At 36.6% G+C, this 17,407-nt stretch overlaps 1 protein-coding gene across 2 annotated transcripts in view; it reads right to left on the bottom strand.

Moving 5' to 3' along the window:
• Positions 1 to 10,355: 10,355 nt before the first annotated feature.
• DCP1A (decapping mRNA 1A) overlaps positions 10,356 to 17,407 on the bottom strand; it is a 36,112-nt gene continuing 29,060 nt past the window's right edge. For both annotated transcript variants that reach the window (XM_026857463.1, XM_026857464.1), the window contains 2 exons: positions 15,238 to 15,456; positions 10,356 to 13,611 (listed from right to left, as the gene is read on the bottom strand). In XM_026857463.1, the coding sequence (XP_026713264.1) occupies positions 13,531 to 13,611; positions 15,238 to 15,456 (300 nt within the window). In that variant the 3' untranslated portion in view covers positions 10,356 to 13,530. The remainder of the gene's footprint in view (positions 13,612 to 15,237; positions 15,457 to 17,407) is intronic.

The following is a 17,407-nucleotide window of genomic DNA, read 5'->3' as shown; positions in this document are numbered from 1 at the left end:
CGGGCTGAGGAGGGAGGGCGGCCCGCCGGCCCGGTCCCCAGCACCCAGAGCCTGTCCGGTAAAGCCACTCCCGCGGGCTTCCACCTCAAGGCCCTTCGTGCCTCCAAACGTCTCTGCAGCACCTGCCCTTAGCGGTAATCTTGTTCCGCTACCCAGGCAGGAGAAACACTAGCCGAGGGGCCCTGTGCGCGACCTTTCAAGAAGTAATCCGTACTTCCACAATAGACATGTAGAAATTTGACTTTTGCATAAAAGATGGACTTCACCAGCCCTCAAGCAGGAAATACATTTTCTCTAGGAATTCTGAAAACTACATTACAGGCTTAACTAGGCAACTTAAATATTTCATATTTGTTCTAGAAAGCTCGAGCAGCACTACAAGTCACAATCTGAAAAAGAAAAAACAACAGCAACCCCCCTCCACATTTTACTCATGAAACCTGGTATTCCTGAACTGCGCTCTCCCTGTATTTCAGTGTGCTGTCCACAGGTAGGTTGTCCTGGAAGCTGTATTACATGATTTAAAAATACAAATATATTTTAAAATTTGTTTTAAATGTAAACTGTTACATCTAGTGAACTAGTGCTCCTATCGTCATCAGATTTCAGAAGACATTAGTGATGTGTACCATTTACATTAAAAAATGACACCTTTGTCTTCAAGACTCTGAAGACTTTGGGTTTCAGAAACAAAGGCAGGCACCTGTATTTATAGAGTATCCATCCATGCTCACCTGGTAAATTGCAGATCAGTCAAATGTGAAACACTTGGCAAGGTAAGATAAAACTTTATTCCATAAACTAACCAGTTTATTAGAAGAAATGAAAGCAGACACCATCCCCTTAGCTTAACTGTTTTCTTAAACTGCTCCATCCGTTGTCTTTTCAAAAATCCTTTTAATAAAAAACCTCAGAAGAAAAACTAGACCAAAAATAGGCTATATGCCAGAAGAAGGAAAAAACGAACCAAACTTGACAGTAGCAAAGTGCAGAGTTCATTTTAGAGAGGTTAGTTATGCAAAGGTTAGTTGCTGCAACTGCCATTTGCTATGCTGCAGTCTATATTCTACTTTAAAATAAATAGGTAGGACAACTACTTTATTTTCTTTTTGCATAGCCAGTTACCCAGATCTTTTAATTTCAGTAATACACTTTAAGGCAATATGGATGGAAACTGGGATATGGAAGAGCCTGATGAGAATCACATAAGCCTTGCTTTAAATTTAGGACCTCTGAAGACATGGCCTATAATGCCAAGAGCTTCCAATGGCAGAGCAATGCCCCCTTAGAGCAGCACGCCAAGAACTGAAGTTGTTAATGCACTTCAAGGGTCATTGTGCAGATCTGCTACTCTGTCAAGGCACAGAAAGACACATCATATACTCTGTAACATGCTATGTCTAAACAGCAACTTGGATATTAAAAAATACTTGATAGCTAGAAATTAGCTAGTTGTGTAGGAAATCACAGCAAAGAGATCCTAGCTGAGGAGACACAGAGAAAGTGCTGCCTGGCATGGTGGAAGCAATCAACAGCCATTCATAGTAGCAATTTCTCCACAATATTCCTGTTGAAATCCACTTTGGTTCAACAATACACAGACTTCTTTTGTCCTTCTGGAGCTATGGTGCCCAAAGGAATGTGGTCAATAGGGATCTGTGAAAGATCTCAAGAGTTACAAAGTAGCACCTACAAGAGAATTACTGATTTAGGGCTCCTTTTCAGATTTTCAGTCATAAAACTTAACTATTGGAGAAATAATAGTAAATTCAAACCTTAAGTTCTCTGTAAGAGATCCTTAACTGAACCCTATATATGCTATATACCAGCAAGTAGCTTGCTAGGAATCTGGCTATTCCATAGCCTCAGATAGGCCTAAAAATCAGTCTAATCTTGTAGAGTGAGGGTTACCAGCCTCTCTGAGCACGTTACACAACTTTCCCTCTTCTCCTTTGTCCTTCCCTTTATCCTTGTCTCACTACCTTGTATCACCTCTTAGCCCTTCTCAAGGCAACACCACACTTGATTCTGCCTGTAGCCATATGGTCAGAAGGTAAGTCTAAAGTAGCATGAGCCAGAAGTACCATCCTGGATCAAATCTCCTAATCATCACTGCTTACTCTGCATACTGCAGAGCAGTCTCAGAGCTCATGAACGGTATTCCTTTCAAATAAAGATGAAACAGAAGATTCACTCTGAGAAAGCAGCTAATACATCCCCACCATGAATGAGTATTCGGTCCAACAGGACAGACAAGAAGTAGTCTGGAGAAGAGTTCAAAAAAACACATCTATAGTGCAGATGTTGAGTCTTTAGCACTGTCTTATGTGCTCTATAAACCTGCTATACTAGAATCTCCTACCTGCTGATGTAGATGAAGTGACAGAACCATGTTATTAGCACAGCAGCATTTATTAGCTTGAGCTCTGCTCTGTACTTAATTAGTAAGAGCAGTTGTTAAATACTGGCTGTGCTAGGGAAGTGAACGGCAATTTTTCTATCACCCTGCTGTTTAAACACTGTTCTTTAACCAGATGTTGACATCTGGCTCAACCATCATTTCAGTGACATGGATAACTTCATATCAGTTGAGCAAGGTTAGGCAGGATAACTTAGTCTACCCTAATCTGTGGTTTAGAAAAGGTGCATAAAGTAAATTCTTCAAATAAGGTCAAGCGTAAGTGAAATAACGGCTATGATACCAAACTTCACAGTATTTAGTGTTGAATGATGAAGCATTAAGAAAACATGGTTGTAGACCCATCCGATTTCAGCCGCAGACAGTAAGTTACCAAAAATTTCCAAAACATGTTTGCATCAGGAAACAAAAAGCTTATTTTTGAGATGTGTACTTCACCTTTCTGGATAGCTAGGAGTATCTATAAACACAGCAGAAAAATATCATAATGGAAGTAGGTATCATGAAAACAATCAAGTAAATTCTACACTACAGTTTTGCTTCTAATAGATTAATTTACTCCATGTTTTTTGTATATACAGTGTGTTTAATATGTAAGCATTGCCAGGCAGTTACTGTTTCTCTCTGCACACATCTTTGGTAGTGTCAAAATGAGGTAACAGCCAACTAAAATAGAGTTTGGTCACTCCTGGCTCCTTACTCAACATTCTTTGTTTTCCCTCACAGTTCTTTTAAATATACACTGAATAGATCATAGCCTTAGTTTTGGTTTTATCGGTCCAGGCTGATTTCATTCTTTGGCCAAAGAGTAAGGTCTGTGATCAGGTGTCAATGATTACAGTGAAGATGTGCTCTTGAATCTTCATTGTAAGGATGGCTTCCTGACAAACCGTCTCCCAAGTGTATTGTAGCAACAGCAATCTTACCAACTGCTTTCTCAGGGTGGACATATGGTGCTTTGTTTTTCCCTCCTGTAAGAAAATAAGGGGGATGATCTGGATAAGACCAGTATTACTATGGCTCACAACTTACTTTGTTTCCTCCATTGTTATCTGGATGGTAGAAAGACTAAGATAGACTTAGCTTAGATAATGTCATTGGGAGATTACTGCCTGCAACTCACCCTCCTTCCCCTGAATCCTCATGCTGCATCACTGAGTGCTTATTTATGGTATTGTGTTGTTAAACCAGCAGCTCAAGCATACACAGGATGAAATTCCACCTTGTGTCAGTGCCTCCACTTTGATCTACTGAAGTAGCGTATTATTTCTGCAGCTTTGACCAAGTGTGATGGACTGTAAAGCAATAGCTAAAGTCATGGTATATGTTGTGTACAACAGCCAACTTTTCTTCCACGTTCTTGGCATTTGCCTCTGAAACCATATACAGTATGATTAAAACAAGGATGCAAAATGTATGAACAGTCTTGCCTCAGTATATACAATCACATCTTGTTAGCTTCAGTATTAACTACTGGACTAGACAGCTTCTTAAATACATACACAGGACAACTGGCTTTTTCCACCCTCTGCTCCACACATTTCACAGTCAGTACATTATGTGCAGTAGAAGCATGGAAGCTGAGCTATGGCTGTCATTTGCTGAGATACTGCAAAAATGCATTGCTGACAGAAGTACATGCAACCCTGTTTACCAAAGCAGGGGCTGCATGCACTGCCACACTGCTGAAATTCAGGTCATTTAGCTATCATGGGGCTATGTGTCCAGTGTTGCCTTAAAAACTGTTGTCAAAATTAATTCGAAAATAAAGGTCTAGTAAGAACACTGAGTAGTTAAGTAGCTCATCACCTATAAAATCCAAACAACAGTGAGTAAATAAAATGAGTAGAGGCATGAGAGGAGCCTGTGCAATTACAGTTTAAGCACTGTACAGATTCCAAACTGAACTGCAATCTGCCAATCATTGCTGGCACGGGTTGTAACCTTGCTAGTCCGGAACATCTCCATATAGAATAGAGGATTTAATTTCATTTCTAGGGTACCTTAAAAATAAGTTATGCAATGGAATTCCAATTATTGTAGTCTGGTGCATGAGAATGCAATACATTCTCAGACCAAATCTGGTTCTGCAATGTTTCCAGAGATTCAGTCCATACTGTCATAATTTACTCAAAATAAATTCTGTTCTTTTGTCAGCAAGTGGTTTTAGTTAAGCACAAGTGCACACTCAAGTAAACATCCTGTGAAAAAAATATTCAGCAGGCTGTGAAATAATGATCAGCTCTGCAGTTCCCATTGGAGCATGAAAAACACTTTAAACATCCTTTCGTTTCCATAGAACAGCAGTTGCCTCTGCTACAAAGGCTACAATCAGCTATAACCAGCAACCTGGAAAATGCAGCACCTAATCCAGAAATATCCAGACAGGGAAATCAATTCACCTTTGAAGTCCATAAGATACAAGACAAAGATACACACATGCAGAAGATATCCACAGTTAATCTCAACTATAACCTTCTCAAATACAGCTGAAAGTAATCTGCAAGAGGAAAAATGTTTATGGAAAATTTCATAACAAAACAGACAATTTTTTAGCTTACAGGCAGCCAAATGTTGGATAAAAATAATTTTAAAACCATAGTAATTTTTGTATTGCCTCTAAATAAAATGTCATTTAGTGCAAAAAGACTGGAAAACAACCCAAAATTTTCAAAGCTTCCAAAATATGATGTCAATTTTATAATACATAAAAATGTGCAGATTAAACCAAATAGGCCAAATAATTTGAGACAAGTTTTACACAAAGAGACTTCTTTTATCTCCAACATGTAACCTATCAGAGAAACCCCAAATCATTGCATGTCTTACACAGTTAAAAGGGATTCACTGTGGCTGGTTTTGGTAATTGCTCTGCTGTTTGATGATATTTAGGGAAGTATTTCTGATAAGCAATTTAAATATTGTAATTTTGTTGCTTTGAAGTTCATAATGCTAATACAGCAATATTTGAGGGCATTTGGATTAGTTTAGCCAGTTGCTAATATTAGTATTATTTACATATTTTTTGGTAAATATACAAACTGAATTTTTCACTTGTTGCAATTTCTTTATCTGTTATCATAAATATGAAATACTTACGTAGTAGGAATTTGAGGCATTTGCCTGCATCTATGCTTGAAAGACCTACTGAATACATAAAAGTTCCACAGTCATTTCAGAATGTTTGCTTTCTCTATTTGATTCTTAATAATCCAGCTTCCATAACCCTTACTCTTCAAACAAGCTGGGAAGTTATTAGTCACTTTAGACTCTGTTTAAATGAATATTGTATTCAAATAACTGAATTTGGTAAAAGAATAAAGTTATAATCAATAACGTGCTAAGAGAAATCCCTCAAACTGCAGTGCTTTCATAGGTTGTGTAAATTTAGAAAGAAGGTAGGAGAGACAGCTGTAATGACCAAATAAAGCAAGATTTGTGCTGTAATGCATACAGAAAGAAAGAAACCGAAAGAAATTTTCTTCAGCTTGCCCTCTATGACAGAAAAGTCTTTGACTATTCCTGCCCTTTGAAAGAACATCTGCATTAGAAGCCCTTCAAGAAGGGAACTGTTCAAGAATGGATGAGATGGATTCATGCCAAAGTGTTCTCTAATTATGCAGACCATTATGCATCACCAGCATATCCCTCCACATGTGCAAAAATACAGTGATTTCAGTTAGACATGGAACAGATTGTTCATCTAGTCTTCAATAATTAAATTATCACCTAAATCAAATTTTTAACATGCAAAAATCTCTGATTTCTGTGCAACAGAACATCAAGAATTGCAAGAAATAATGATACATACTGCATGGGAGCAGGTATTAATGTAGTAGTAAGATCAGGTGCTTTTTTTAAATCCAAAATGAAGATAGAGCTACATCACAGGCCCACGCTCAGTCACTATGTAGTACACAGTCTACATCTTTTATCTTAGCAGTTCCCTTCAGACAGCTATTCTCATTTCTGCAGAGTATTGATTTCTGTTTATTTTGAACCCCTTATTAGAAGTACTGCCATGTGTTTTTAAACAAGCCTTTGGATTTTCTGTAAGGGCATCTGTTGTGGCAGGATTTTCCTATTCAATCACTGAAAAGCAGAGATCTCTCTTTATAATGGGTGCCCTGTGTCTTCCATCTCGAATCATCAGGAGCAGGGCTCGCTGTAAACCACAAGAGATTCTGTACCCATCTGAATCCTGTAGGCTTTAATTTCACCCAATTCTTGTGTTAAGACAGCAGAAGCTTCCTTTACAGCAGTTTTGTTACATGGGAGAACTGTGACCCCCCAGAGAACATAAGCTAATTTATTTGATGCTTAAAAAGTAAATGAGAAAAGGCATTTAGGATTATCCATAAATCTCAAGTCTACATGAGAAAGTCAGATGAATAACCTGCTGAGTCTTTCCTATCCCTCTTATGAACCAGAAGAAGTAAAGGAGGTGGAAGCCATATGCTCTCTACATTGAGACCATAGTTTTGCAGAGCTTTACTCTGTAGATACTCTTAAAGTTTCTTGACATTTTTGAGGAGAAAAGAAAGACGACTTGTGCATTTACATCACATACCTGCATGTTTCTAAGTAAGGCCGCAGGCCAAGCGCTTTTATTTCAGCCAGCACATAAAGAAAGCTTATTCTTTTGTGGCTGTATTTCCCAAAGTCAATTTGTAAAATGGAGCTTCTTGAATTTGAAAGAATGGATTATGGTAGAAATACTTTTAAGGTCTTCTTAAAATGAAAGGTATTTAATTATTTTAAAATAAAGGGCAACTAGGTATGAGCAGTCTTGTTCTGTGTAACAGATTTTAAGCTGTAATGCGAGGCCATCAAGCAAAGTTAAAAATTAGGTACTGCTATCAATCAGCCAGCTCCATTATGCTGCTTCATAACTGGAGGTTAAAAAACCCCGTAGCAGACCTGGCAAATTATGTTTTGCTACCTCTAGAGCAGGGAAATCATGCCTAACCAGTCTGGGTTTGAACACACCCTGAAATATTCTGGATTCTTACAGGCAAACTGCATTTGAGCTTTGGGAATACCTGAAGACGACATTAGAGCATTAGAGAAACAAACCTGAAATTTAATTTCTTTCATGCTTCAGGAAATACCTTCACAAGCCATACTTGTCTCTCTACAATATTCCCTTTCACATTTACTTACATTCTTTTGCTATTTCTTCCCTTGTTCACTTCTCAGTAATATTCTATTTACTGGTCCTTTTCCTTCCATTTTATTGCAAGTGCTCTTTCAAAAATGCAGCAACTGATAAAAATATTCTCTCTTCACTGACCTCTTTTGACAATGCTTTTGAACCTAAGTAGGAGTCTCATATGAAGAATGATTCTAAGAGGACATGAAAAATTGTTGCATAACTGACAAGAGCCAGATTTCAGTTACAGTTACTTTGGCCTATCACCAAAGTTTAACTTTCCTAAATTAGTAGGTCAGTTTAAAAGTAAATCCCTTAATTGTAAAATCTGTAACAGAGAAAAAAAAAGCTGATTCACACCTGAAATTGTGTGAAGATCCAAGAAAAAAAATCCACTACTGGGCACTGAAATTGTTTAACTTCCAAAATTGTTTAACATACATTATAATTTCTAATATTTGAATTTCATATTAGGTCACTAAACTCAGAAATTTACCTCAGCTATACTACGGATGGTATTTACTGATTTGACCGCATCCTGATCATAAATGATGAAGTTATATGAATGACAGGTTTCTTATCACTATACTAATGATAACCGCTCCAGTATCTCGTGTACTGAGAATGAAGTATAGCTAAATCCTTACCAAATACATGAGTCCACTGACTTCAATTAATTTGGCCCATGAACACGAGCTATAACTTTGCCTAAAAAGCCAGCTGTATTATTTCATTCTGCAAGCCTGCAAATAAAATTTGAACTTTAGTAGATGGGTTTTAGGAAGCCTAATGCTTACTACTCAATTCTATCTAGTGTTGCATCACCACTGTAGTAGGGATTGACTATGTTCTCATGCACTCTCAGAAAACACAGCTGTAGAACACACACTAGTGAAAGAAAAGGCCAAAAAGATTTTGGTCTGCATAAATTTTTTGTACAGTGCCTGGTTTAGCTGCAGCTACACATAAGTCAGAAGTATTATCTTATTTCCAAATCTAAAGAGAGCACTTTATAGGAATAACACTAACTAAAAATATGTGGAACCAGAGAAGACAAAACAGTTAACAGCATCAACAATGAAAAAAATACTTCCTCAGTATTGACCAAACAGGTAACATATCTAACAGAAATTAGATTCTAGGTCTTAGCCTCTTCCACCTGTTGTCAATTATCTTACAGTAAATCCATGACTTCTGTACCTGTTTTGCACAGTAGTCTTCTATTAGAATCTGCTTTATTATATAGTACAGGAGCCAGTTCAGTGTTAACAACTAGAGCAGCAAACACCATTCTTCAGTGGCCTCTCCTGCCATTGGTATGCCTTGTAATCTTTAACTCTTACGGGTAGTTAGAATGGGAGCAAGAATCTAGCCAAGATTAAGGGACTATGGTATCATGATTGATCCAAATTTCACAAAGTAAAATAGGCAAGCCGACGAGAAGGAAAACCATAGCAGAAGTTCTGTTGGAACAGATCTTGAAATTAAACAAAACCTCATGCCAATCAGATATAGTAAGACGCCAACTGCAATTTCCAATGTCTGACCAAAGACCAACTCTGGCTTGAGTATCATGCCATGTCTAGATGGATGAAAGGGGATATCATAAAAATGAGAGTGATAAGGATAGGCACTAAAATCAGTTACAGCTGTACTTATAAGACAAACTTGCAGCTGCATTTGTTAATGTGAAAGAAAATAGGTCTGTTTATCAAATTCAAAACGCAAGCCTGCTTACAGCAATAGAGGATAGCCAGAGGCTGTAGCAAATGACAGATGTTATTCTCTACTGTCCTTCAAGCAAGCATGCTGCATTTTCTTTAGTGAACAAATGCAATTTGCTTTTGTTCCCAGTATGAAATAAAGAGTTTGAGTTTCTTCTCTGGAGAATATTAACCCTAAATAAAACCTGCACTTACCCTTTTAACAGGCTACTAGAGCTCTAGAAATAAAAGGAAACATTGGAAGATTTTAGGAGGTGCTGAACATTTGTTTTGAAGTTTTATTACAAAAATATATTTGCAAACATACAAAATTTTGGATGAAAAAATGCTCATTCTTAAACATTTATGCAATAACTTAATAACTGCAAACATACATAGGTGCTATAAAATCCATACCATACCAAAAACGTTAATGATGCAGTATCTACATTTATTGACTTAGAACTATCTCATTCTGGTTTCCAGAAGTCTTTTCTGAAGCGCCCCTTCCCCATGGTCTTCATATTGAAAGAACATGCAAATGGGTACAACTGGTGCATCCACAAAAGTGACAATACTCAGAAATTACTAAAAGCACATAATGTACATAAAAAAACCCCTAACTAACCATATGCCCTTACACTGAATAGATAAAAATAAATACACCACCAAATCAGAGATACTGTAATTTTTCCAACTTGAAGTGAAAGGAAGATATTGCATCTTAACATTTTTGTAACATTGCCAGACAAAACTGAGGTGATATATATTGCACACATTCCTCCTGTTAAGATATGCTGTACAAAGCAACCCAAATACCTGGCAAAAAGGTGGCTGATTTGTTTAGAATACTTTTAAAAACAAGAAGTCCCAAATTAAAGTTTGCTTTCAAAAATATTTCAGAAATTATATCAGTGACTACATATGGCATAATGGGTTTCAGAAATATACCAAAATGAAGCAATTAGAAATGCAAGCAAAAATGAGATACATCCAGCAGCAAGAATTTAAGTATTATATTGGTATTTATACACTGAATTAAACATTTTATATGAAATCAAGATGAATCACTTGTTTTGCTTTTAAAATTTATTCAGTCATTCTGTAAATCTTGTTTAATTTGGAAAGATATACTGCTTCTAAGTTAATAGCTGTTAGGCACCTTTCATATAAACTTTGCATTATTAAATGACAGTAGATGAAGTCTAACTACAGAACTGAAAAATTTTAATTTTCCTGAACAATTCAGCAGCTGTAGGTTTTAAAACTGTCTGGATTAGGTTTGAGTTTGGGGTTTTGTTTGTTTGGTTGTTTTGTTGTTGTTGTTTTTTCTTTTTTAAAGTGACTTAAGGCTAGCCACAAAACACACACTTAGATAATACAATTAATTTGGAGAGTATAGTCTAAACTAATAATCTTTTAATTCTCAGAACTAATAGGAATAGGTAAAATCCCAGTAGTTTAAAAAAAAAAAAAAAAAAAAATCACTTGAAAATGGTCACAATAATTTCCCGTGATGACCCATGGTAACTTGCTACACACTAGTTATCCTTACATGTGGATAACACGAATCAAGCACTTTGATAAACTGGTAATTTTAGATTTATACAAAAAGCTAAAATAATCAGGGAAACAGAAGTTGTTAAATAACAGTCCGCATTTTAAAAAAAGTTCAAATTTTACACTGTAGTTGAGCTGCTGTTTTACAATACAATCCTTCATTAGAGTTTTATCTGTTAAACCCACTACTCCGGCACTTGTCATAAATCTCTGTGGTGTACTGGATGACACCTAGGTTGGTTACAGGGTCTGTTTGCTACACAGAGAGGTCAGAACAAACATGAGCAGGTGTTCAAAGATGAACAGGTTTACTTGTTGTAAAAATGCCTGCCTAGTAACTACGATTTCAACTGTTTCTCTTCCAATTCGTTTTGAAAGGTGGGGGACCGAAGTAAACCAATAATGTATTGTTACTAACATACTACAAAGCCAGAGTAAAGTAAGGATCTGCCAACTACTTGTGGGGGTTCCTGGACAGCTGGAAACAAAGTTAAGGATATACAGAGTAGAGTTAAATGCTCATAACAGCACTGCTACTCCGAACAGTATTACTTTTGTCAACTATATATGACTGAAAAAACTCAGAATACAACTCCTTCCTAGCATTTCTATAGATCTTTGGATATGACTGTATTTAGCAAACAGTACAAATATGCAGTAACAGCTTCCAGTATTTTTATCTTAGAAACTTCTATCAAATTTTTCTTTGAAGAAAACAGAAGCTGTTCATAAGAAGTGAGAAGTTACAGACTTCATCTTTGCTAAATCCAGATGAAAAGCAACTCTGTTTGGTTTAGATTACCCATTTTTATTCAGAATAACTGCTCATTGGTTTGTCCCTTTTAGTGAAACTTTTTTCTAAAAAAGCCAACAAAACATATTAGTTAAGATCTTAGATCTAATTTGAGTCTCATTGTTTATGCACATACACAGTATTATAACTCCAGAATTTATGTAGGAAGCTCCTATCTTCCTTAACAACGCTGAGTTTATATTGCTGAATTCAAATGCTACCATTAAAGCCAATATATTTCTTGATGAATGTGCATGACACTAGCATCCTTCCCTGAATCTTGCACATTTTTCTAACAAAACACTATATATTTTAACTGGAAACACTGAACTCAAAGACTGAGAAGAGCTTTTCAGAAGGCAGGTAGTGCTAAACAAAATATATTTTCCACTAAAAAGCTATGAAAAAACTAAAATACGTAAAAATGTAAATATCTGTTGTATCTAAAACATACCAATCTGTGAACAAGTCACAATTAAAGCTCAATTACGAGTTTCCAATGAAATGACCATGCACCTTGACTGCAACATTAACTAATCCTTAGGATATATACACATACATATATGTTGTACGGAGTCAATTTTTTTCTTCATATTTCAATAGTGCTTGAGGGAAAAGAAAGAAGCAGTGCATCATAGCTCACTACAGATTATCTTTTTACTCAATAAACCAAAACTTTTCTACTGGAAAAGCATCCTTTAAAACTACTATTGCTGAAGAAAGTTGGGACCTGAAGTCTTATTAATTACCTTTGCATGCCTTTAAGAAATAAATACAAGCCATGGGTAAACCAACACAGCAGCATAAGAAACTAGAATTAGAAATTTTCTGATTTCAAATGGAAAAGTATCCAGTTAAATTCTTACATTAGTGAATTACTAAATCACATATAAGAAGTGATAGCATTTTGATTAGATAAACTTCAGACTATGAAGTGTGCACTACCAACATGGGGAGAGGCCAACAGAAGAAAAGCATGCATTTGTGGCCCATCTGCATAGTTTTCAACACTGCAGTTCCAACACAGCTGAGGAATGACATGGTCCATCCTTAAGCTAAAAGGGAAACAAAGTATTTAAATTATATTTAACACTGCTGGACAGGAAGAGTGCCTTCCAGTGGTGGTCTTCTAACTATAAATTTAAAACAAGAAAAATTCAACATGCAACAGAACTACTCTGTTGCTTAAAAAGCCCATTACAATCACTGAGGATTTTGCATATTTCAAATCTTGCCATTCTAGAGAAAATGGCCTTACTCACTTGGATACCTGTTTAATGTCAGTGATGTAGAAGCAAGTAAGATTAATGGAATATTTAAGAGATAAATTTGTGTGCATTAGCTAGATGCTGTCAATGTATTGAGTAAATCACATTTTTAAACCCTTTGTTAAAGATTCAGCTCCAAAGGCCTGCCTGACGTCCAGATTCATTCTTTGCCCACACCCACCGATTTAATCACAAGGCATTTTGCTCTCTTTTTCATCAGTCCTTCAAACTGGAATTAGGTTCCCACAACTGAATTTTGTTCTGTTGTGGTGTAGTGTACTGTACTATGTAATTGCTGGTTTAAATAGTATTGAGTCTGTAACCCTTGAACAGTGAATACAGCTAGGAATGACAGCCAGAGCAAACATTTGCACATTCACTTAATGCTAATGAGAGCTCAAATGCAACTTAAGTCCCCTCCCCAATAAAATCAAAGGTTTGCTGGTGATGATCACAGTGAAAACCTAGATCACTTCTGAGAACATTACTTTCATAAGTATTTAAGGAATAGTCTTTCCTCACAGGTTCATATTCAAGACATTGAAAACTAAATATTCTTTTACAAAAATATTAGTTTTATAGATGAGGCATAATTGTTTTTAAAACTGATATATTTTAAGTAGATTTAGCTTCAATTATAGCTTAATGTTGTCTGTATTCTTGGTTAGGACTTGCAAGTAGACTTCATGAATAGTGCTGAGAAAACGTGAATCGTTCTGCATGAAAAAAAACAAACAACACATTAGAAACATTAGCAAAAAGATGCAAACCCCCTTTAATTTAATGCCATTGAAGTTGTGCGTAAGGATTCCTTATAGTGCTAGCTATCTGAGAGTTAAGGGAACTAGCTGCGCACTTGTACAAAAGGCAATGCTTTCAGACAACATGCAGACTTTGAACCATGAAGCTGGTAAGAGCTAGAGATCACTAAGCACACTGCTCAAACAACCAAAACAGGGGTCACTAGGTCAGCCCCGGATGCATAATTTCACTTCACTCCAGAGTCTAAATCTTAGTCTTAGACACAGAAAATTCCATCCTGTGTACAAGCTCCCAAATCAAGTCTGCATGAGTGTCAGAAGTAATGTTATTTTTGTTTGTCAGACCAGCCTGAAAGGGATTGTAGTGTGTTATACAAGAATTCTCATGTCAAAGCATGACTGAGAAGTGAATCAGTTTAATCAGTGGACAGTATTTAGAAATATTTCTTGAGTCTAATTCCTTCAAATGCCAAGTTTACAAAACTGGTATCTCTTGAGCTAGCTTGAAGATATAATACTCTCTTTACAAGATCTGCACAGCAAATTTGGTATCCTGCTTGGAGTGCCGCGCAAGCACTCCCATGCTGCAGGGTATGCGTACCATGGCCTTCATTCAGCTCTCTCTCTCTAGAGAAAGAGAAAACTGGCGACAAATATTCCAGGCAGCTCTCTAAAGTCACCACAAAGACGTTCTTGAGACTACTCGATGAGAATCAGTGCCCTATGTTTCTAATGAAAATAAGACTTCTGGCAGTTGAGCTCAGTTGCAAGATTTACAAGTAGGCTAGTTTAAATCTTGAAAGAGAAAAAAAACCCCCAAACATACACACCAATACACAAAAAGGTTACGCAAAAAGTAACAACACATATAAATCAGGCAACCTAGCTAATGATGGGATCTGGGAGTGACCCTTTTTGGTCCTAACAACTTTATCACTGAGAAGATATTGTTTTTAAAATTTTAGACTTGCATTTTGGGTGTAAACTCTAACATCAGCACGGAGGGGGCAAAAGAATCCTGATTAACAAAGAACAGTTTGTCATTCATGACAACTCTACGACAGTAGAGGTCAAAATTATCTCAATGTATGGCCACTCCCAATGTCACAGATTTAACTAAACTTCTTAGTCCCTAGAAACAGCAGAACCAGAACTTTGCAATTTCCATTTCAAAGTCACATACTTTGTTTAAAGATCAGGAACAGCTCTAGGGAACTGGAAACAGGAAAGCTTTCCTTGTGAAAGCAGGCACACTTACAAAGACACAAAACCAATCCCCCCATCCCCACACCAGGGTTTCTACTAGTGCAAGTTTTTCCTCACTTGTCCACAAAGTCATATGGATGTGACAGGACACATCTGATGTACAGCTCTGTCCCGAGTCCTCCATCTTGCAACCAGAAGGAGCAAGCTGTGCCATACTATGTGTGCAGTGTGAAGTAACCTACCCCTTCCACCAGAAAGGAACAACTTTTGTACTGTCTCAGGGAAAAAAGAGTTACAGGGGTACAGAATTTCTCAGTACTGGCTACTGTACTTGGAACCCCATCCCTCAGGAATTGAACTCTGTAAAGACAGGACCTTTATTAGATGTATCAGTGCTTCTTGAAGCTGAGACCTACTGAGAACAGTAGGAGGTATAGTCTGAATTTCAGTTGTTCCAAGTGTTAAAGGTGAAGAAGAATTTGCTTTATTCTCCACTTCAGTAGCTTTTGTAGCTGATTGCTGAAAAACACTAGGAGACAAGAGGATTGAAGGTGTTACTGTAGTTGTGGCTGTAACAAACTGCGGAGGACCAACCTGTAAAAGACCAGAAAATTAATAAGCACCATGTCCAATAAGAATGAATGCTGTTATAAAGTCTGGAGAGATGAGTGTAAAAAAAAATTGTTGCCACTATTATTCAGTCAGATATTACAGAATAGCTGCTCTTAATGAAGACTAATACCAATAGTAATTCTTGTTTTAAAAGCTGAAGAAGGTAATAGTCTTCAATATTATTGTATGCAGACTCCTTCCTCATGTGGTTACTACCTTCCAGAATTTTTGAAACATGAATAAAGTAGAATAAAAGATGAGCTTTACACTTAAGTAATCAAAAGGAGCCTGTAGTTGTTTTGTAGATTATTATTTTCCTCAGGAATTTACAGAAGGGCCAAGTCCTGATTCCCACCCCCCACCCCTTCTATGGTGTCCAACAAAGGCACTTATAATTTGAAGTATCTCAAAGACATTTAAAATGACTGATTAACTATAATTAAAGCACTGGGGTACACTGAAATACTATAAGTACATTTTCCCTTGGAAGGGGAGATGGGAATATTCTGAGGACCATTTCCCACCGCATTCTTCCACAGGTCTGTGTCCATGCCATTACAGAAATCCACACACTGCCTTTACCACTTTTCCTTTCAAATGAATTGCGAATGTATAGAAATACTATATTTGCATAAAGTGGACGTGAATAAACATTATCTTTGAGCAACCCTGACATCTCCTGGTAACTGCAATTATTATTCAGTATGATAATCTACATCTTGCTCGGCTTCCAGAATGATCAACATGGTAAAAAGAAAATAATCAAAAGCAAGCAAGACTAAATGTGCTATGCTAAGATGTTTGATATGTTAGCAGAAAGAGTTCCCTTTGGATAATCAAAAATCTTCATAAGAAAAAAACTGCAAAGCCATCTAAAATTAATGCATATACAACATCATCAATGGTAGAACTAGCAAATTGATTTTGTTATAGTCAAAACTGTGAAGACTTACAGCATGGGATTTCAGCTGAAGACAATGTGTTTAAGCCAACAAATACAGTTTACCACACAACAGTCACACTTCTCTTAAAATTCCAAAATCCATGTAAAATGCTTTTGTTTAGGTCATTATTTACTGTGTCATGAACAAACCATATAGCTTGTCTTATAGCAGGCCAGTAGCTAAACCAGCATTTTTACTTTAAGCAGGACCATTTTTACTGCCTTCACAATCAGATTTGGTCATGCTACTAAAACTGCTTTTATGTAGTGCAAGTTGGACAGGAATGAGGCAATTTAACAGATTTGAAAAAGAAGGTGGTGGATGAAGGAAAAGTATAATTAAATTTGAGATGATATCCTGAATACATAACTAAAAGGCAATTAAAAACAATTCTTGAAGACTTCACTATTACCAGTTATTTTTTTTAACTGCAACCTGAAATTTTATATTGGCATGGTTTTGAACTGATTCAAAAGTAGTTCTAACAATGTTAAATCTGTATTTAGATCATTAAAACTTGCTATTAGTTTTACAGAAACAAATGCTTGTTATTATTTTCTTCCTCTATTTTCCATTTTTTTCATTTGGTATCTGTTTCATAAAATACAAGGTATCTCAGGAAAACTGAAAGAGACGGGCAAGGAGTGCATTTTATGCCTCTGGGGTGCTTAAGATTGGGCTAAGACTAATACTATAGCAATAAGTAACACAAGATTAAAAAAACAGTTCAAATGGTGCAAACTCAACGTAAGATTGCAGATCCAAATATATATTCTCATTTCTTCATTAGAACCAACAATAAGAGGCACAGTACAACAAAAAAAGTGTACTCATTCATAGCAATCTACAGAAACTCCCCCTTGCTTCAGTACAGCTTGTTTCTGCTTCGGAACAGCATTTTAAATACAGTCAGTGGGCAATGACAACTTGAGATAGCAAATGCCTACCACAGTTTTTTACCCTCCCCTCAAACCCCCCCCCCTTTTTTT

This window comes from Athene cunicularia, assembly GCF_003259725.1.
Source record: "Athene cunicularia isolate RWA chromosome 12 unlocalized genomic scaffold, athCun1 chr12_part1, whole genome shotgun sequence".
In the NCBI taxonomy this organism is placed as follows: domain Eukaryota; kingdom Metazoa; phylum Chordata; class Aves; order Strigiformes; family Strigidae; genus Athene; species Athene cunicularia.
The sequence above is the reverse complement of the archived record's forward strand: the minus strand, read 5'-3'. Positions and strand labels throughout refer to the sequence as shown.